This window comes from Oryza brachyantha, chromosome 3, assembly GCF_000231095.2.
Source record: "Oryza brachyantha chromosome 3, ObraRS2, whole genome shotgun sequence".
Taxonomy (NCBI): Eukaryota; Viridiplantae; Streptophyta; class Magnoliopsida; order Poales; family Poaceae; genus Oryza; species Oryza brachyantha.
Genome location: NC_023165.2, coordinates 4,841,938 through 4,864,400, shown reverse-complemented (window position 1 = coordinate 4,864,400; position 22,463 = coordinate 4,841,938). Strand labels below are relative to the sequence as shown.

Below are 22,463 nucleotides of genomic sequence, written 5' to 3'. Positions count from 1 at the left end.
TACAAAGGTAAAAATCTACTCTATTAAGATGAGACGACAAACTTCTATATAAAAAACTTTTCACAAAAAATGTATTGTTTAACCATTCGAAAAGCGTGCGCGTAAAAGCGGGAGAAATACGAGAGAGAACAATGCAAGTTATAGTAAGATTAGAAATTCTCTTTATATCTGCTAGTGAGTTTTTCTCTAATCTTTAAGGGATCTTGGCAAAGTGTTAAAAGGTATATACTTCTATTTAGATGTACTTCCTCGGTTCCATATTATAATACTTTCTAGGTTGGTCTAGATTCATTAATTTATCAATGTATATATTATATATATATATCTAGATTCATTACGCACATAAATCTAGACAAACCAGAAAATCTTATAATGTGGTACGGAGGGAATATATACCCAAGGTTTCCTTTATTGTGCAAGCCTCCTTGTCGAGGGACGGCGGACACACGGTTTTTCTACGGTTACCGTGGATGCCGCCGAAACCGCGATAAATTTGAATCTAAAAAAATTTGAATTCAAATCGTGGTAACCGCGCGGTTTCAAGTCAAAACCATGTGGTTTCTGGTCAAACCGCGCAGTTTCTCGTGGTAACCACGGCTTGTACAATCCAAGACATGTAAAATGCAAAATAATTTGGACAGTATAAACAGCATGGTAAGTGGTCAAAACCGTGTTGTAGGTAGTCAAAACCGTACGGTTTCAAGCGAAAACCATGGACAGTATAAACCGAGGTAAAAATTATAAAAGAAATCTAAAAAACTATAAAATTATAAGAAAACAAGAAATTAATAGTTAACTATAATTTTGATAGTTAGGACATGTTTTGAAAAAACATGCTCAGAGGTTCTCCATGTTCCCACACAAAATAAGAGATTCTATCTACCATAATACACCTGCATTCATTTAACAAAGAAATAAATCACGTATTTTATACAAGAATCATGTGTATTTGCCATGCATACATATCCATAAAAGCTACAAATGTTACCTAAATTAATTGATATAGGAAGCTATCTAGTATGAATTAACGAGTGATAGCTACAATTTTTATTTTCCATAATAACATAATCAGACAACGTACAAACATATCCATACATGTCTACAAATCAATCTCATCGAAAATACCGCCCTCATGTCAAGTTTTTCATATAAACATGTACCTACAAATAATTTTTACCTAATAAACTATTATAAATTTTCTTTTTCTCCTCCTTTTTCACTACTAAAATTTTAATCGTTCGTAAATTTATTCTTTTCATCTATTTCTTGAACCAAACTTCACTACAAATTAATCTCTAACACATATAATTTTTTCTACCAAATTTTCTTAAAATTTTAAAGTCTCCTCAAATTTAAATGACCCTACCGTGTTATACCGAAGTCGCTCCTCGGCGGAGACCACAGTTACCACGGTAACGTGAACCCTGTAGATACCTCCTTACTAATACTTCCTTACAAAAATTTTGAATAAGACGGATCGTCAAAATCCAACATTCAACATTATCAAATAAAAAAAATAGAGGGAGTTCTATTGCGGTATGTATGCCTCTCTATACCTCCCAACATATTAGACAAGTCCTAACATTGTTGACCCATTCACTTAATTTTTTTATTAGGTCAACTAACGATCTTTTTCTATATCACAAGTAATAGGAGAGGCACACGAGGTACATAGGATGGGAGAAAAGGAAATAGCTTAGCGTACAATACTTTTCGTACAAAGTTTGTACGACGCGGACGGAAGAAAGGAGCACATACGATCTGGGAGAAAACCTCATGGGTTTAACAAGTAGGGAGTACTACTTAATATGGTGTGCTAAGAGACTTCCAATGGACACGCGGAAAGCTATGCACACAGTTTTCTAGTACATTGCCTTGCTGATGGCATATGCAATATTTGCTGCCTCCATTTAAATTTTGTAAATAAGCCCGTCAATCATCATTCTACAGTGCTTGCGTTATGCACAATACATTCTCAACAAAAAAAATGATGAGTAAAAGTTAAAGCTTTAGGATATGCCTGGAAAGTGAAAACCTTCATATGAAACATCATTTTGACTATCATACATTCATATACCGTCGTATTCTAAACCTGAAACCTCTGTACAGAAACGCTTCAGACGCACATGATACAAAAAATACCAATGTCAATGCGACTGAAGCGGAGATGCTGGATATTTACCAAAAGGAGTGTCGGAAGATGCGCATATTCCACACCGCCTGCAGGTGGCAAAGATGCTGCAAGAGCACTTCAGCCGTTCACGTACTCGCGATCCTTGAGGAAAGACGCCCTGATTGTTTTTGGTGGAGCAATTGTGGCCACTCTCTCGAACTGTACAATGTTCGAACAATCAAATGTGAACAAAACATGATTTGAGTATCAATGTACAAAAGAAATGGAAGAAGCAAGCCCTTTCCTCGTCGCGCTCGTACTTGTCTCTGACTGCTGTCAGATTCGATACATTTCCGTCTTCCGGCAAAAAATTTCTGTTTTTGCGCCGCTGCAAATCATGTATGGCACGAATGCAATCTTCTATATCGGAGACCCTGTAGCCTGTGCTGCGTTGAACCGACAAATTCTGGAGAATAGTGGACGTTAATGTTAGATAAATATAAAGCGTCATGCAGATTCAACAGAAGTTGATGTCTTCTTACCCATGGACGAGTCTTTGGGTTGATTGTGAACTTGGCAACGAACAAGCAAGCAGCAGCAACCATCGATGGCAGAAACCTTATATAGTAAGCATCTAACAAGCTCAGTTCCGCAAGATAGCTACACATCAACTCCAGTCTTTTGTCTCTTGGCTTCTGCAGTTTGATGTGGGGAGGGACAGATTAAAGAGTGCAGGGAGGGAGGGGGGACGCTAGAGTGTGCTTACCTTGCCTCTACATTTACTTAAGAATGTCCTACAGCAGACAGACAGAAAGGTATTAGAGGTAGGATTGGAAGTTCAAGTAAACCAGAAATGAGTTGTCATATACACTTATACAGTTAAGGACCACATATATAACCATATTACAAACGAAGAAAGTCAACTGTGATCCTAACTTAATTAGGAAAGTTCAAAATGGGGCACATACCGTACAAAGGTTATTGCAGTGGGACCCCCCAACTTATGGTCCAGATCTCTTAGTATGTTAGCCTCCATCACCACCACCTGCAGTGCGTAAAAACTTCAAAAGTACAGATGCATCTCTACCGCTCACAGCACTAAGAAACAGGAAGTTTAGCACAATTTACGCTACCTCCTTCGCGGTGTAAGTTCTATTAGTCATGTCACTGAGCTTTCTTGCAGAGAGATAGCTACGTTCTTCATACTTACTGCAACAATCGAATCATTCTAATCAGTGCGACGTGTTCATTGATAAGAAAGATAAACGCACAAAAGGTTAGTCTCTTACGAAGCAACAAACAGTGCAGTGACACCAAGCAGCTGCAGACGGTTCCGGTTTATGGAATTCATCGAAAGGAAGCGGTCAACATATGAAACTGCAAGGTGAAGTCCTTCATCACTAATTTCGCGATCATAAGCCACATCCACCAGCCAGTCCAGTAGCATCTCCCTCATACGCATTGTGATGTGCCCTTGTTGTATCACCTGATCATAGTTAATCATCGGCCTCCTCGTTGGATCAGCCTAAAAATCTCACAGATTTGAGCAACAAAGGAACAACAAAAGCCACCAATTTCATCGAACGAAGCATTTCAATATATAATCGCATACTGCAAGACAGTAAGTAGTACTAGTAAGCAACCTATAAAGAGAAGGTAATTAGCTAAGATCATCTAATTTTGATGGTGAAAGGTGATAGAACTAACCCTCTGGAACTGGAAGGACAATTCACTGCACCTGAATGGTACAGTATCCAAACATTTTGCCATTTCCCTAGCCATCATCAACCAAAGCAGAACAGAATCCAATATCCATGACTAAGACATCGAATAGTTCAGAGTTCACGCCAACAAATCAAAATCAGAGAATCCACAAATCATCCCAGTCGCCTAAATTCCAGAATTCCACGCGTTCGTAATCCTGCCCCAAAAAATCCATCCCCAAATCAGTTCCGCCCACATGCAGTCCATTTCGATCCAATCACCATACCACATAGGTCATATATAGCAACAGATTTGCCTCCTGATCGGATCAGTTCAAGCCCTCCTCCACACGCAAGCCGAGGCCAGGAGAAGGTGATGGGGGAAACCCTCACCTCGAGAGCCCGGAGGTACTGGTTGATATCCTCATCGAACGGCACGACCGCCAACTGCGCCGCGGCTTCGGCGTCGGGGACGGGCTCCCCCGAACCTTCAGCGGCGGCGTCCGGCCTCCTCCTCGAACCTTCACCTTCGTTCGGCTGCCTCGAACCTTGGGCGCCGTCGGGATTCCTCGCATTCCGCGCCTCCCCCTCCGCCGCCGCCGCCGCGGCCTCCATCCGGGCCACCGACCTCGTCCTCGGCCTCGTCATCCGCAGCAGCGGGGGGGTTGCGGGTTCGTGGTCGAAACGGTGGTAGTATTCCGTTCACGCGCCTTCGAGTCGGTGGGGGAGCGAGCTCGCGTCGGTCGCGGTGGTGGCCTTGGGCCTCTTCTGCCTGTATTAATAGGCGGCGCCGCGCGGGCGGCGTTCGCCTTTCTCTCCACCGGCAACGGCAACGCATCATCGCCCGCGCGCCTTTCGTCTGTTCGCGTTGCGCTTTGGCTTGGGCTTGCAACGGTTGGTCTCTCGCACTCCGCAGTCTCGCTGGGGTTTGGGGTTTTAGAGGGAAATTGTCGATACTCAGTCAACAGTGCTCTCTCCGTGTTTTATATAGTAAAATGTTTGATTTTTTTACTACTAATGTTTAATTATTTATCTTATTTAAAAAATTATAGAAATATTATTTACTTTACTTGTGATTATCAAAAGAACTTTAAGCATGACTTGTTATTTTTATATTTGTATTAATTTTTTTAAAAAAATAAATGATCAAACATTGCAACCAAAAAAGTCAAACATATTATATTATGAAACGGAGGTAGTAGGGTTTAATTTGCGAATGCGGTGTCGGTCAACCCACGTGAATACTTTGTACTCCCTCTGTCCTAGAACAAATCAATTTTTCAGTTTTTAGATGCAGTGTTTGTCTCTTTGTCTTATTAAAAAAATTACAATTAATATTTTTATTAGATGATAAAACATGAACAATACTTTATGTGTGACTAATTTGTTTTAAAAAAATTCAAATAAGACTCGATAGAAAACCGGAAAATTATCTTTTTTTAGAGACGGAGGGAGTACATGCTTAGGAAGTTTATGTATATAATTTTTATATTTTGTGTTTATGTAAAAAGTTTATATATAGAATATAGAAACAATTAAGATATAAACTATGTAGTTAAAAAATCACTTAAAAATATCATTTTAAAATATCAAAGTTGTATCTATAAAGATTATAGACTAAAATTTATATATACACAGAAATTTTGTATGTATAGAGTGCTAATGTGGGCTAACGTATTCGGGGATATTCGCCCATTAGCCTTTTCGAGGGTCAACTGGTCGAAGGCCTCACAGGAATAGGCAGGAATTTTGTCGGGTAAACTACCGAAACGGCATAAACCCAATACGGTTTATATGAGCGATACATGAACAAGGAAGAGACTGCCTATATGTCACTTAACCATTTTTCTCTCTAAAATAGCATTAATGTACCTAGAGTACATGATTGTAATTATACTGTAACTAGCATGCATTTATAATTATAGGTCTTGTATAAACAAAAAATGGCTATAGCTTACTGCTAGTTATATTGGAATTACACATTAGTTACATTCGTAATTATATGTTAGTTAATATAATGTAACTATACTATAATTATATTTTAATTATATTTGTGGCTGCAAATATATATCAATTTGATACACGACGCATTTACAAACAAAAAATACACTATAATTATATGCTTGGCTTTTTCAACGGCGTATTTACAAATAAAAAATAATTTATAAATAGAACTTTTATATACGTATTCTTAGCGATCTAAAAGCCAAGTCTGGAAAATAAATTTCGGCAAAGAAATCTCAAAATCAACTCTAAATTTAAATTTGAAAATTCAAATTTTAGCTTATAAGCGTAAGCAGATGGGCGTGAAAATGACAAACAGATTATGCTTTTTTTTTCTAATTACCATCTTACTACCAAGCATCAGCTGTAAAACGGTGTTGTGCTTTGGAGATACAGCCATCTTTTGAACGCCAGCCATAGCTTGTTGTTCCTGAATGTACCGTGGGTTAAAAAGTACTATCACGGTAAGCTATTCAGACAACTTTACTTGCTGATGACAAGTGTAATATTGCTAAGCCCGTCGGTCATTACTCAACTCCACAATATATTCTCAACAAAAGATGGTGAGCTAATGTTAAAAGCATTAGGATATTCCTGGAGACTCACATATGAAATAGCATTGACTATATATCATGTACCATCGTAGTCTAAACCTCTGTACAGAAACGCTTCAGATGAACAGGATACCGAAATACCAATGCAGATACTGTCAATGCGACGAAACGGAGATGCTGGCTATCTACCAAAAAGAGCATCTGAAGATACACATGCTCCTCTGACCTTCTATTTTTCACACCACCTGCAGGCTGCTGGTTTCAAAGTGTTGCAAGAGCACTTCAGCCGTTCGCGTACTTGATATTCCTCAGGAAAGACTCCTTGATTTTTTTTGGTATAATTGTCGACACGCGCTGGAACTGTACAATGTTCGGACAAACAAATGTGAACAAAACATAATTAGAATATGCATGTAAACCAACCCAAATGGAAGAAGCAGCCCTTGCCTTGTCGACCCTGTACTTGTCTCTGATGGCTGTCACGGCGAACTTTCTTCCCGATTGCAAATTATGTATGTCAACAATGCAACCTTTGATATCAGAGACCTTGTAGCCTGTGTTGCGTTGAACTGCCAAACTCTGGAGAATAATGGAAGTTAATGTTAAATGAACATAAAGTATATAATGATATTTCGTCTATTTTTTTCAAAAAAATAGATGAATATAAAGAGTCATGTAGGCTCAGAAGAGGTTGATGTCTTCTTACCCAAGGACGAATCTTTGGGTTGATTGTGAACTTGGCTACAAACAGGCAGGCAGCAGCAACAACCGATGGCCGAAACTTTATAGAGCAATCACCTAATAAGCTTAGTTCCGCAAGATAGATACACATTGACTTCAGTTTTTTGGCATTTAATGATCTCTACGTTTTGAGAGGGGAACAGATTATCAGAAGCGAGCGAACGAGCGAGCAAAAGATAGACAAATGAGGGTGCTCCAAACGTGTGCTTACATTGTCTTCACAACAAGAAGTTAAGAACATCCTACAACAGAAAATCAGACAGTTATAGACGTTTGGAAGGTCAGTAAATCATAAATGAATAATCATGGTACTGTTGGCAACATGGAACACGTAAATATTACATGCTGAAGAAGTCATCTGCAATCTTTACTCTAGTTAGGAAAATTTAAAATGGGGGTACATACCGTACAAAAGTTATTACAGTGGGAGTCCCCATCTCAAAGTTCAGACATATCAATATGTCCGCCTCCATCTTCACCACCTGCATAGCATACAAACTACAGATCCATCCTACCACTCACAGCACTAAGAAATAGAAAGTTTCAGCAGATTTGCACTACCTGCTGCTTGGAGTAAGTGTATTTAGTCATGGCACTGAATGTTGCTGCTTTAGGATGGTCAATTTCAACATACTTACTGCAACACTCAAACCATTCTAATCAGGGAGTCATGCTCAAAGAAAAGAAAGATAAAACAATCTACAAAGTAGAACAGGCTAGTCCCTTACGAAGCAACAAACAATGCGGTGACGCAGAGAAGTTGAAGCCTGTCCTGGCTAATGGCCCTTTTTGAAAGGAAGCGGTCAAAATATGAAACCGCAAGATGAACTGTATCATCCAGAAGTTCGATCGCATAAGACGCAGTCACCAGCCAGTTCACTATGCGCCCCCTCATACCAATGCTCAGCATGTCTCCTTTTATCTCCTGACCATAGCTAATTATTGGCCTCCTTGATTCCTCAACCTAAAAACCTCAGAAATTTGAGACAAACAAAGGAACACAAAAAGGCACCAATTTAACCGAAGAGAACATTCCAATACATAATTGCATTCTACTCATGTGTGAGGCAAGTAGCTTCAGATAATCAAGATTGCAAGTCGGTATGCTTCCTGAAAAGGGAAGCTAGGATAATCTAGTATGACAGATTAAATTAGTGATAGTGAAAGGTGATAAAACTAGCCCTCTGAATGGAAGACTCACAGCGCTGAATCGTGCAGTGTCCAAACATTTCGCCATTTCCCTAGCCATCGATCAGCAACTAAATCAGGTAGATTCCAATATCCATGAGTAAGATACTGAATAATTCACGCCAACTATCCAAAATCAGAGAATCCACAGATCATCCCAGTCGCCTAAATTTCAGAATCCACGCTTGCAATAAATCCTGTTCCCCCCAAAAAAATCCCGAAGTATATCAGTTCCGCCCACAAATTCACAATCCATTGCGATTCGATCATACCACTAGGTTCATAGCCAATATATGTGCCTCCTGAAGCACTTCAAGCATCTACACGGAAGCTGCGACTAAGAGAGGTGATCGGGAAACCCTCACCTCGAGATACCGGAGGTACTGCTCGATATCCTGAAAATACGGCATGGCCGCTTCCTCCGAAGCTTCACCGGCGTCCGACTCCTCCGAAGCTTCACCGGCGACCGACTCCTCCGAAACTTCACCGGCGTCCGGCGCCCCGGAAACTTCGGCAGCGCCCGGCTCCAGCGAACCCTCGGAGACGTCCGGCGCGATGGAGACAGCCGAACCCGACGTGCCCTCCGCGCCGTCGGGGTTGATCCGCGCCGCCCCCGCCTCCATGGACCGGGCCACCGACCTCGTCCCCGGCTTCGTCATCCGCGGCGACGGGGATCGAGACGGTCGGTGGGGGGAGCCAGGGCGCTCATGGGGCCCTGGCCTTCATATTTATAGGCGTCGCGCTCGGGCGCGGCGGCGTTCGCCTTGCTCCCCATTGTCACCGCCTCCGCGGCTCCCCCTCGTGCTGCCGCTGCCTGCGCGCCTTCGTCCCTCTTTGCGTTGCGCTTAGGCTATGGTTTCATTTCTCTCTGGGGGGTTAGCCGTATTGTATAGTACACATCATATACATAATCAGATAAAAGGGCTGCTAAGGTACGGTGTACCGTTAGTAACGGTACATATTATCTATTTCAATGTATTATGCATGTTACTGTATACTTTAACTTGAAAGTAACATACTCAAGTATCATGATATCTTCTAAGTAACATGATACCTCACATGTATCATGTATAATACCTAAACAATATTATATCTGGTACTAGTGGTATCATGAATAGTATCATATCACTGGTAGTGAATCCTCGTCGACGTTGCCGCTGCCATTGATCGCCGCTAGCTGCTTCCGGCCACCGCCGCCACTGTCGCAGCTGCAGTAGTCATCGCCGAAGTTACAGCTGTCGTGGATCGTCGCTAGCTGCTCTCGGCCACCGCCACTACCGTTGTTGCCGCAGTCATCGCCATTGTGGTAGTCATCGCCGCCGCCGTTGTTGTTGCAGTCGTTGTCGCGGTAGTCGTTGTGAAACCAAGAGTGGTTTGTATTAATTGTGATGGAAAATTGGCGATGTGGGTGAAGCGTGTGTGTTGACTAATGAGGGTCAGGTCGCGAAATCTGTGTCCGCAAAACGGTGGTTCAGATTGTTGTGTGCAGGTGCTTAGGGTCAACCTTGGTCAACGACAGACTAGGATCAAACTCAAGGGGAGTTGTGGTCTAGCACGGTCGAGAGCATTAGGTAACAAGGTGGGACATAGGCGTGTACAAAAAACGAACATCATGTGAAAGCATCGGAATTCACAAAGAAAATCGAAGAAGAGGAGATACAGTAGATATGCATGGCTGCATGCATACGTACGTGCAAAGAATGGATGACTAGCTAGTTGGTTGGTGCAAGGCAGCATGGCCGGCTTGGATTGCTCGGCTTGGTCAACCTGCATGCGTGCATGTACCGAGTGATGCAGCAGCCGCTGACGGGCGGGCCTCGGTCGGAATATTCGGTGCACACAAGAAACCAGCCTGCGGCCGACGCGTGGCAAGACCTTCGTCCTCACGCGCGCACGGGAGGCAGCTGTAAGGTGGATTTTCGGTGGCATCCGGATCGGCTGCGGCAGATCAGAAAAAGGAGACGTGGCTCATTCTGAGGCCTTGATCTTGCATCCGACGGCTGTAAGGACTTGAAGCAGCCGCCAAGTTTCAGGAGTTTTTTTGGTCATTTTGCAATGAAGGATTAGCGCTATAAATAGGGGAGGAATGGTTGCTTGAGTTAAGCAACTTTGTGATGGAATGAAAACTGTTTTCGAGAGTGGTTTGTTACTCTAGCTTGTGTTGGCTAGATGTGACAATAACTCTCATGAATTGTTTTTGTTAAGCTTGTGAACCAAGCTTTGTAAACTTCAAAAATAAAATTTGAAGTTTACTTGTGAAATGAAATTTTATTTACCGCATTTAAATTTTACACTTTCCGCATTTAAATTCCTGTCAATATTTACTGCTCTATTTTATTTTTGATATCTCCATTCCTGTCCTCCTATTTTTCACGGAGATATCTTTTTCGGAGTTTTGCGATTAAATTGGAATTTTGTTCTTTCCGGGGATAGTTATACTTTAGCTATATTCACCCCCTCTATAGCCTAATCCGATCTCACAGTCGTCGCGGTAGTTGACATCGCTTATGGGCTTACTACCGAGGAGACCAAGCCGGTGATCGGCGGTGAGGTGGCAGTCTAGACGGAGCAGGTGGACGCGACGATGGCGGAGGCACTGTGGTTCACATAAACAAAAAATGTCGTCACCATCTAAGTGTAGTTGCCGTACGTGGATCCCGTATCGTAGCATTTCCGCAGATAAAAATGATGAAACAGTATACTCTCTCTCTATTTTTTAATACAATGTCATTGTTTTTTATATTTACGTTTAACCATCTGTTTTATTTAAAAAATATATCTAAATATACAAAATCATAAATCATACTTAAAATTGTCATAATAATAAAAAATAATAACAAAATAAGTTGTCATAATAATAAAAAATAATAACAAAATAATCGATAACTATATATTTTTCTTAAATAAGATGAATGATCAAACGTAAACATAAAAATTAACGACGTCATATAAAAAACATGGAGAGAGTAATATTTCCCCAACAATAAAGCATGATAAGATAAAATAATGGATTTCAATAAGACTACCGCCAGCATTCTTAGACCATGTTTAGTTCCTAAAAAAATTCGCGTTCACCCGTCGCATTGAATTTTTTGGACACGTGTATAGAAAATTAAATGTAGTTAAAAAATAACTAATTGTATAGTTTAAAAGGAATTTGTGAGACGGACCTTTTGAGCCTAAAGTCCATGATTAGCCATAACTGCTACAGTAACTCGCATGTGCTAATGACAGATTAATTAGGGTTGGAAATTCGTCTCGTGGTTTTCTGACACCCTATATAATTGATTTTTTAATTAATCATCAAAAATAATTTTCTAACATCCGATCAAATACATGATATGATACTCAAACCAAAAAATTTCACAACCTAAACAACCCCTTACTCTAATCCAATGTGGACTTCCTCCACACCGATTGCTTGATGGACCTGCTTGGCTACAAGCTTCATGAGTGTGGCTCCTATGCGTTTGACTCTATGGCAATACTACAAGCCTAGGAGTGGGCAGAAAAACGCTAAACCGGAAAGATCGAGACCGAGAAAATCATATTTAGTTAGTGAAAACCGAATTTTGTTTGACCGGTTAGTTTTACGATTAACCGGAAAGACCAAATTAACCCAAAAAAGTAACCAAATACAACCTACAATTCACTAAGTTTAATAGTATTGAACTCTAGTTTTCATGTCAATACTTCCTTAAGCATATAACCCAACAAGAATCTTCACTCGGACTTGCTTGTGATTTTTTATGATTTTTGGGTTGGAAATTTTTATGGGTTTTTTACATATATGAAACGATTGCTGAATTCTCGGTCCTCTTTTTTTTTTCTCAAGGTCGATGGGTTCTGAATTTCTAGTGACTAAAATTTAGTCGAAGATCGAAGATTGGACCGAATTAATTGAAATGGCCTCACAGCCACCGGCGGTGAAGAAGTGATCATTGACATCTATTTTTGATTTCTTCCCTCTTTCTTAAGATAAATCTTCCAATCAAGCTTGGATAAATTTTCTCCATCACAGATACAGAGGATAAACTAGCTGGGGGAAGAGTCAAGCATGACTTCTCTATGATCATCCACACTAACACCAACAGTGACTTGATTTTGAAAAAAAAAAGTGTGTCTAAAGCAATCGTGATCTTGCGTCCAGGCATTCAGCTTGCAGAGATAACATTGATGATGGAATACCATTTGTCTCAACAGGCATGCTAGAATGGTCTTCCACGACGTCAACTTTCAGAAACATAATCTATCGATACTGAAAATAATCCAGTTGGCTATCTGTCGATCACATGCAAAATTTTCATACCTGCTATACAAGCCATTAGTCATAGGAATCTACAAAATGGGCAATGAATAAGTGAAACTATGAATGTATACCTTGAACAACATATCAAAGGACAGAACTCCTCAAAAGCATTCAGTCATGTCCCTATCCAACCAAAGTAATCATCGTCATGATTCAAATATGTTGCTATGTTTCACTACAGCATCAGCATCAGCTCCATAACTATTCTGATGCAATGGCGGATCTAGCCACCAAGGTTAGAGGAGTCAGAACAATTTAGATACCCCCCCCCCCCCCCCCCCCCCCCCCAATGGCTTTAACCCTTTGGCAATCCTCAAGTGCCAACAGTCCAAACTGTGCCATTTGTGCAGTTAATCTGGCGACAGATTCTTCACGGTTGGCAAGCTGCATAAGTATCTTTATCCTTCTAAATGCAACATAGCTCGGCTTCTGCCCTAAGGCAATCATTTGATGGAAGCACCTCTCAGCCTCCTCCAGCTTCCCTTCATCACATAACAGGTCAAACAGCACATCAGACACCAAGGTGAATGACCCGAACCCATTGTTGACCATATCACTCCACAGCTCTAGTGCTTGTGCGACCCTCCCATGCCTATGACATAGCCTGACAATAAACATGCAAGATTGGGTATTAGGGAAGCATCCTTCAGAACGCATCCGCTCATACAACTGCCAAGCACTGGTAATGTCATACGCCCAGTAATAGCAACGGAAGAAGAGGTTGTAGGTTGTGGCATTTGGCATCAATCCCTTTGAGGCCATTTCGTCCATCAGTGCAAACGCTTCGCCAAGCCTCTTTGCAATCACAAAGTTCCTTATCGCTGCGTTGTATGCAGCTACGTCTGGGTAGCATCCAAGCTCATGCATCTCCTTCAGCAAGTGCTTTGCCTTGTCTGGCTGGCCAATCAACCCCAGTCCACCGATCAAGCTCGTGTAAGTGATAACATCAGGAGAAATGTCCTTCTCCCGCATTTCATCGAGCAGCTTGTAGGCTTGCTCAATGCCCCGGTTCTTGCAGTGACAATCAATCAGACTGTTGTAAGTCACCAAGTCTGGCTCCACTCCGAGCTCCCTCATCTCGGCGACGAACGCCTCGGCGTCCTCGGCTGATTTCCACCCCGACAGCAGGATATTGAATGTCTGGCGGTTCACCTTGAACTCGTACTTGAGCGCGTGGTAGACGTTGCGCGCGTCGGACATGCTCTTCTCCTGGCACAGCGTGCGGAGCAGCGCGTTGAAGAATTGGCCCACCTGGTCGTCCCCGCGGCCGCTGAACATCCGCAAGAGGCGGCGGAAGGAGGCGACGGTCTCTCGGACGGAGCAGACCTTGGCGACGCGACCGAGGACGACCATGGCGGTGCGCGGGGTAATGGCGTCCGGGCTGAGGCGGCGGGAGGACCGGAGCAGGTCCCACATGTGGGTGAACCTGCGCGCGCGGCCGAGCACGTAGAGCGCGGTGTCGAGCGTGAAGGGGGAAGGCACGACGCCGTGGCGGTCGGCGGCGTGGGAGAGCAGCGAGAGCGCGCGGAGCGGGTCCCCGTGCGCGAAGCGGAACCTCCGCAGCACGCCGTCGAGGAGCGACGCGGAGACCGGGACCGCGGACGCGGACAGCGCGGACTCCATCGCGGACGGCGTGGGCGCCGCCGTGACCATGCGGTACACGGCGTCGGCATCAGCGTCGGACGCGGGCACCTCGCCGCCGCTGACCTCGGGGACCGGCGCAGGCGGCCGCCCCGAGCCACGCGGCTTGCCCACGTACCTGAACAGCTGCCGCTCCTGCTTCGGCGGCATTTCCTCCCGCTCTCCGTGGCGGGCGGCGCCCGCGGCGCTCCTCTACCCTGTGTAGCAAGGGTTTTGGGCGTCGTCACTCGGCGCAGCTGACCGAGCCGCGCCATGGAAGTGGAAGTGGGCAGTGCTTCGCGGTGGGCTGGAGCGAGCCGGCTCGGCCCAGTCCAAAAGATTACACGTCTCCACTAGTCGAAGCCGCTCACGGCATGGACCGTCAATCTGCCGCCTTCCTGGGCCGGATTTTGCACGGGCATGTCCGGTCTCGCTTCGGCGACGGCTGCGAGCAGTTGCCGCGCCGGTGGGACGGGTCTCACCGTCGAACGTTTCGCGTCCGTTAATCGTACGAACAGTATATAAAAAAATATACATATAACTTATTTATACTTTATTTTTAAAAGTATAAAGTTTCATTTTATAGTAGAAAATTTATTAAAAAACAAATTTATAGCATATAAAGTACTACATCTGTCACAATATAACTGCATTCGGGGATTTCGTGTCTAATGTTTGATTGATCGTCTTATTTAAAAATTTTATAAAAAAAATAAGAAAAATAGTCACACAAAATATTATTTATGTTTTATCATCTAGTAACAATAAAAATACTCATCATATAACTTTTTTAAGAAATACGGACGATCAAATATCGAACATAAACAATAAAAATATACATAGGCAGAGTAAGTATGTAATAAAAAAATATCTACATCATAATTATCATCTTAAATACTTATATCTATAAAGATTACATACTAAAGTTATATACACCAAGTCTATACTTGTATACTAATAAAGTTTTTATATATATAATATTCCTACAGATCAGCGGCTGAGGTGGCATGGGAGCTGGGGGTCTTGAGCCTCCACTACCGGCGCCGATCCCATGGAAACCTTCCTAAGCTTTCATACAAATTTTCTCCATGGTTTCATGGGATGGGGGATAGAGTTCTTTAATTCGTGGTTGGAGCTAGAAGATGAAGTTAGTTGGACCGTTGTGAAAAGAATCCTAGCAAATTTGTTTTCTTAGCGTAGCCCACTCAGAACACAACCATCAACATTCAGCCATATGTTTTTATCTGTTTCCATCCAAACCGTCCATTCTCATCTTAATCCACACCTCCTCCTTCCCACCACAATACTCTAATCCTCACCCACACCCACCCAATCTCAGCCGGTTGGCGGCGAACGATGGATGCACGGAGCGGCTGAGGCGGTCGTCAGCTGGCAGTCGACGGCGGGCGCGTAGGAGTGAACCGAGCGGCGAGTTAGCTGGCGGCGGGTAGCCTACGCATGCGGTAGGGGTCGGCAGCAGCGCGTGACATGGCAGGAAACCCGGCACACGCGACACGATGAAGGGCGGCAGGGACGCACCCGCGCAGGGCAGCTGGTTTGCTCAGCGCTTGTATGATTTTTTCCTGGATCTACTCCTGCCACAAATTAGCGAACACGCCAAAAGTTCAGCCTAGAGCGCCGGTGGCTGGACATAGACTGCGAGTGCATCGTGTTGAGAGACATCGCCTGCTTGTGCATAAGGACGGGGATGGTCACGCCGTCGTCCGTGGCCATGTGGACCTCACCTCATCTTCTGGAAATTAGCGGCAGCCAAAGGGGGAAGCTCCCACACGAACAGTCTTCCGTTGCTGCCGAAAAGGATAGAGCGTCCGGGTTCCGATGCTCTGTCCTGTTCTGTCGAGTTGTTCCATCTTCCAAGCTGATGAGCAGCCAGCAGCCCTTTCAGTTTTTGTGTGTGGTTACTTACTGACATCATTGAGCATGTCGTAGGAGAAAATGGTCTCAGATACAGAAAGAACTTCAGCTACAAACAAGCCATTCCAATTTGGTTGGCGGTGTCTAGATTACCAGCTGCAGCTTGCATGCGTTCATGTGGTTGGATTTTCAGGCTGGCTCCGCTCTTGTATCTGGAAAGAGACGGCTAGTGTGTTCACTGTTTTGTGCTACTCATCTCTTGTGTATTGAAAGTTATGTATTGACCAGCTCAATCAATCTCAATCATTAGGCTGCCGAAGAAGAACAGATGGTACACTTCAAACAATTAATCCTGGCACTAGTTTATTTGGCTAATTGAATACGCTACTACTACATCAGCTACATGTCATCGTTATTTCGCAGAGCTGCTAATGCCCTCGTTTTGTTTTTCACCGGAAAAATATCTAATAAAAATATTTTATAAATAAGATTTTTTATATACATGTTCTCGATGATTTAAAATCAAAGGCTAAAAATAAATTATGATTAAAAAACCTCAAAATCAACTTTAAATTTAAGATTAAAAATAATTCTAGTTTATAACCACGAGTACAGGCGAAAGATAAAATGTACTCCCTCCATATTTTTTTATATGACGCCGTTGACTTTTAGGTCCACATTTGACCATTCGTCTTATTCAAAAAAATTATAAAATTATTAATTTTTGTTGTAATATGATTTATTATTATAGGAACTTTAAATATGCATTATAATTTTAAATATTTGGATCTAAATTTTAAATAAAACGAATGGTGAAACATAATCCTAAAAGTCAACGGTGTCATATATAAAAATAAAAATATGGAGGGAGTAATAACTACGGTCGCGGCGGCCCAGGTGATCACAAGAGCTGCCGTACCCACCATGGATACTATCTTTTGCTGCTTAGTTATCTCTGCTCGTCGTATGTGTCTTATCGATTCAAGCCCATAAGATCAGCTCCATCCCGATCGATATATAGCCATAAATTCATGCATGCCAGCATGAACTGCGCAGCAAACCTCAGCTAGCTCATGATCACAGTAGCCAATTGACAGTTGAGTGCCTGGTACTACTTAACAACGAAAAATCGCAATTGATTAACACAGCGACGGTAGCATATACCATTGTCATCGCAATCGTCCTGAATTAACACGCGGGCACATAGCCGGACAGCGAAAAGATGTTCAGCAGCGCACGCTGGAATTCCAGATTGGTTGTTCCATGGTCCCAGATTAGCCCGCATCACTTCCGATCCCGTATCGCCGTAATCACATGGGTGTGGTGTACGATCTGATTACACATGGCCAGCGTCTTCAAGTGATTTGGCACTCACGAGTCAGTCAGTCACCACGGTTTTCACGAGCCCCGTGCAAACCAAGCAGCGTTCGTTTTTTTCTTTGGACGTTTTAACGGCGCCATCTGCTGCTACGTCGTAACTTTTGTTTGTTGCATCGGCTTTAGGCGGGAGATCGGATCAGAGTTCAGAGAAATGGCCACGAGCGAGGCCCGTGTCGCCACGGCGCCGCCACGCTCACGCCGGCGGCGAGGACGCGCGCTGCTCGCTGGCGTGGCGCGCATCCTTTCCGTTCCGCTACGGAGTCTGCCGGCCGGGCCCCACACAGAAGGTACGTGTGCGCCACGTCGGCAAAGCTGAACTGACAGTCCACTGAGCCGAAGAAAGGTCAAACTACTCCTGGAAGAAATGTCTCCCAGCTGCCGCGGTCTTATGATCTTATCGCACGAACAGCGACGCAAACCATCTGAAAATTCCAAATACGGAGGATCTAAATAACTGAAGCTGTGAAGTGCTGCAAGGCAGCACGCTACGTACGCCCTCGATTTTGCATTCTGTGGCACTTGGCAGTTGGCAGTTGCAGACTTGCACATCACTTGCGGCACCTGTCTCCCGGTGATAAAATAGAAACCGCGCCATTTGCCGCGAGCTGAGCGCGACGTTCGTCTCCCAGATTGTCCAGCGCCCGCCGCCCGGCCGCTGTCAATCCCGCCCCTGATTCCCGCTTGTCGAAGGGGGTGTTTAGTCGAAGAAATGAAAATTTTTGGATGTCATATCATATATTTGATCGGATGTCGGATGAGATTTTTGGACACGAATGAAAAAACGAATTTTCCTGCTCGTCTAGAAACCGTGAGACAAATCTTTTGAGCATAATTAACTCGTCATTAGTGTATGTGGGTTACTGTATCACTTATGGCTAATCATAAACTAATTATGCTCAAAAGATTCGTCTCGTGATTTCTCACATAACTATAATATTAGTTTTTCGTTTCATCTCTATTTAGACGTCTAAAAATTCGATGTTATGTTTTTGAGGAAAATTTTAGCAACTAAACGATGGCCTAAGCAAACCAGAGCGACCAACCACAACCAGTGCGTCCGAGAATTTTAGGCCGGCAGCACTGATTGGAATCTGGACCCGCGCCTACAAGTGGCGTTGCGGTGCGGTGCCCAGCGCGCGCGCGGCGTGGCGCGCCCGCCCGCCCTACCCTAGGAGCCTCGGCTTCTGTCGCACGCGCGCGCGTCGTGGTGACTGGAACGCCGAACGAGCGACGCCGTCGTCGCTCTCCATGGAGTCATGGCGCGATGTGCCCTGTGCGATGCCCCCGTGTTCGGTTTTTGCACGGGGACAGCGAGATGGGGACTAGCTAGACTGTTCCGCGCTGCCAACTCCGAGTATAGTTGCGTTACTGCGTATCTACCAAACGATACTAAAGAGTCTAATAAACTATATAAAACTTTAGTTTTTGATCGTTATTATAAAATCTTAAGAATGGTTTAATGAAGTGGTCGATTACCCTAGCATGAATCCACCTACGTCCATGTGTCTATGGCTGCGAAGCCCATTAGCCGCACGTAAAACAATAAATGTAATTAGTATATGAATAATTAAGTATTATTCATTAAAGATTTAAAAATAGATTTATTTGATCTTCTAAAACAATTTCTATATAGAAAATTTTTGCACGAAATACATCATTTAGTAGTTTAAAAAACACGCTAAAGGAAACCGATGAGTAGTTTAGCCGAATAGACCGGTTCGAACGCAGCCTATAGGGCACGTTCGCAAGGATGAGTTGGGATTAGAATCAATGGCGCACGTAAAACGAGAACCATCATTAGCATATGATTAATTACATATTAACTATTTTAACCTTAAAAATAGATTAATCTGATTTTTTGAAGTAACTTTCATATAAACCTTTTTTACAAAAGATGTACCATTTAGCAGCTTGAAAAACGTGCGTGCGGGAAAAGTGACATAGATTAAATCGGACGAGCTCTTGAGAACGCGCCCATAGATGGACGTGCCAGGAATAATTTGGTCATAACTTCTATTCATCTAAATTAAGTAAATAAAAATATGTATATTAAGAGCAAGTTTAATAGTATAGCCAACTATTAGCTCCAATTCTTCTATAGCCAATTTATACGATAGTTAGCTACAAAACATTAATACATGGTCTCATATGTCTTATACATAAAGTAACCCATCTCTCTTCTCTCTTCCTCTTATCTATTTAAAATATATTTATAGTCGGCTTATAACTTGCTATTGTACCTGCTCTAACATTTGGACCGTGCTGCTGGCACTTATACAGTGAAATCGGTCATGGGTTATTCTGTATCGACCATATCCATTTCTACGCATGGCTCATGATCTCGCCATCGTCGTCGTCGGCGGGTCGTAGGCTCGTAGCTAGCCGGGTCAGGCGTGAACCAAATCACGCATGGAACGTACGCTACACAGTTCGGATACGTGCATCGCGTTCCAAACGACGCAGACACGTCAAACCGGTGGGGCTGTTTGCCTGTTGATGCCCAATGGAGCGCACAATTAAAGTGAGTGGAAAAAAAAGGAGGTGCAGTCGTGCAGAAGAAAAGGAGAGGCCTCGAGTTCTCGACCGATCTATTCCGCACTTAGCTTTTGTTATTTGTGGTAAGGAAAAGCTAACCCCCCAAAGGACGAATCGCGCATCGAGTCCTTGTCCTGATGATTAACTAGAGTAAACGCTGTAACGGATTTTTCTACTCGCCTGGCCCAAAATATCCACGGTGAAAACGATACGGCGATTTTGTTGTTTTGCTGGCGTTAATTTTTGGATTTGATATTTGACTATTTATTATATTCAAAATTATTATTGCAAACAATATAAAATTATAAGACACACTTAAAATATCGCTAATAATAAATTAAATTATAATTAAATAATTAATAATTATATAAACGTTTAAATAAGATCAATGATCAAATACAAACTCACAAGTTAACTGCGTTGAATAGTAAGAGACGAAGGGAGTAATGTCCAAGCTGCAGTGTCCTGGTAATACGAACCTGGAATATATCAGTGTCGTTGGAGACTAAAATTCGTGGAATCATCTACGTACCTCGGCGAGCAATTAATGGAGCCGCCAAGACGGGTTGTTCAGAGCCGAAAATTCTACTACTATGCTTGAATCATAATCCCCCCGCGATGACGCTAAGGGGTGTTTAGATAGGGCTAAACTTTTTAGCTCTATGTCATATCAGATGTTTGAATACTAATTTAAAGTATTAAATACAGACTAATAAAAAATTAATTTTATAAATGAGTGATAATCCACGAGACGATTTTTTTAAGCCCAATTAATCCATAATTAGAACATATTTAATGTAGCATCACTTAGGCAAATCATCGATTAATTAGACTCAATATATTCGATTATAGATGAGTATGGATAAGTGCCCAAACAGCCCCTAAATTTGCTGGTACTTGTTAGCCTGTCGACAACCGGTGCATCACCACAAAGAAAATAAAAAGAAAAAACAGCCGGTGCAAACCAGCATCGAGGAATCCCTTTTTTATTTGGGCGAGTCTGAATGTTGAAGAACTTTCAGAGACGTAGGAAGTGTACAAAACATTATCCAATGGACAATGGAGTGTAATATACTATTAGTCCAATATCGACACAGAAGGAGTGTTGTTTAGGCCTGGTTTAGTTTCCAATTTTTTTTTTCAAAAACATCACATCGAATTTTTGGACATCTAAATAAAGCATTAAACATAGATAAACTAAAAAACTAATTGCACAGTTATGGAAGAAATCTTGAGACGAATCTTTTGAGCCTAATTAGTCCATGATTAGCTATAAGTGCTACAGTAACCAACATGTGCTAACGATGGATTAATTAGGCTCAAAAGATTCGTCTCGCGGTTTCTAGGCTAGCCGTGAAATTTATTTTTTTATTCGTGTCCAAAAACTCCTTCCAACATCCGATGAAACATTTGACGTGACACTTCTTCCAAAAACTTTTCTAAATCTAAACACTAGCTAGAAGCAACTTCGGTACATCAAGTACAGACCGATGACAGAATAAAAAAGCCTACTCAAATACTCATTACTTATGCATCTACAAATATATATTTTCAGAAAGAATAACACACATGACAGTACGACACCTATGCACATATTTTATGTGACTGTATAAAAATCTGTATGTTATTTGAAAAACTTTGAAATACATAAATAGTATTGTAATTACGCCATGACTTCTACACAACTATTTAAAAACGTGTGTAGTACGATTTTCTCTCATCCTACACAATTATCAATTCTATTTCAATATTTTCACATCATTTTGCAGCTGCTTATGTTTATAAGTCAAAAATTGAATTTTAAACATTTAACTTGGAATTGGCTTTTGGGTATTTTTTTACTGAAGTTATTTTCTAGTATTGGTTTTCAGATCCCTAATAATATGTATATAATAGTCTTATTTATAAATTATTTTTTTCAAAGCGTCTGTTTTTTATATAAAAAAAAGACAAACAACCACCCCTTTACTTCTTCTCGCATGAATCTCGATATATTGTGATGATAAAGTTCCGATTATATTACAGACATTTACAAAATTTGCACCTAAAAGTGTTGCGATATTTTTTAGCAATTTCGATATTATAGGCGACATATGCATACGAATAAATACTTTCATACTTCATCTGTTCCGTAATATAATTCTTTTTAACATTACCTAGATTTATATATAGATGCTAATAAATCTAGACACATATATAAAATATATATATTTATCAATCAATGAATTTAGATAATCAGAATTTAGGCAAAGACGTAACGTATGAAACGGAAGGTAGTACTAGTTATGTTTAAATATCTACACATGTTATTTTGAAAGTTATGACATCCTTTTTCAGGAAACAGATTATTGATTGTATCGCAACAAGATTTTTTTTGGAGGTTTTGAAGATAAAAGAAGCTATAAATTCTGAGAAACCACCACCCCAGTGGGAGGCCAGAA

The 22,463-nt window shown here is 42.1% G+C and overlaps 3 protein-coding genes across 5 annotated transcripts; all 3 read right to left on the bottom strand.

The window, feature by feature from the left end:
• Nucleotides 1–1,879: 1,879 nt before the first annotated feature.
• Nucleotides 1,880–4,470, bottom strand: LOC102700512 (putative cyclin-F3-2). The gene is made up of 9 exons (XM_040522842.1): nucleotides 4,210–4,470; nucleotides 3,821–3,931; nucleotides 3,403–3,638; nucleotides 3,247–3,322; nucleotides 3,082–3,158; nucleotides 2,880–2,907; nucleotides 2,656–2,808; nucleotides 2,418–2,579; nucleotides 1,880–2,332 (listed from the first exon to the last, which is right to left on the bottom strand). Exons 1-9 carry the CDS (start codon nucleotides 4,462–4,464, stop codon nucleotides 2,252–2,254), a joined length of 1,179 nt encoding a protein of 392 aa, XP_040378776.1. The 5' UTR covers nucleotides 4,465–4,470; the 3' UTR covers nucleotides 1,880–2,251.
• A 1,804-nt stretch (nucleotides 4,471–6,274) lies between these two features.
• LOC102700227 (putative cyclin-F3-2) lies at nucleotides 6,275–9,162 on the bottom strand. Of its 2 annotated transcripts, XM_015835019.2 has the most exons (9): nucleotides 8,669–8,745; nucleotides 8,317–8,500; nucleotides 7,844–8,079; nucleotides 7,677–7,752; nucleotides 7,521–7,597; nucleotides 7,327–7,357; nucleotides 7,081–7,236; nucleotides 6,822–6,953; nucleotides 6,278–6,734 (listed from the first exon to the last, which is right to left on the bottom strand). In XM_015835019.2, exons 2-9 carry the CDS (start codon nucleotides 8,362–8,364, stop codon nucleotides 6,657–6,659), a joined length of 834 nt encoding a protein of 277 aa, XP_015690505.1. In that variant the 5' UTR covers nucleotides 8,365–8,500; nucleotides 8,669–8,745; the 3' UTR covers nucleotides 6,278–6,656. The 2 variants fall into 2 exon arrangements, with proteins under 2 accessions (XP_015690504.1, XP_015690505.1); XM_015835018.2 differs by lacking the exon at nucleotides 8,317–8,500 and having other exon boundaries at nucleotides 6,275–6,734; nucleotides 8,669–9,162.
• A 3,055-nt stretch (nucleotides 9,163–12,217) lies between these two features.
• LOC102699946 (putative pentatricopeptide repeat-containing protein At1g02420) lies at nucleotides 12,218–14,403 on the bottom strand. Of its 2 annotated transcripts, none has more exons than XM_040522416.1 (2): nucleotides 12,684–14,403; nucleotides 12,218–12,615 (listed from the first exon to the last, which is right to left on the bottom strand). In XM_040522416.1, exon 1 carries the CDS (start codon nucleotides 14,401–14,403, stop codon nucleotides 12,868–12,870), a length of 1,536 nt encoding a protein of 511 aa, XP_040378350.1. In that variant the 3' UTR covers nucleotides 12,218–12,615; nucleotides 12,684–12,867. The 2 variants fall into 2 exon arrangements, with proteins under 2 accessions (XP_040378350.1, XP_015689811.2); XM_015834325.2 differs by having other exon boundaries at nucleotides 12,218–12,612.
• Nucleotides 14,404–22,463: the final 8,060 nt, after the last annotated feature.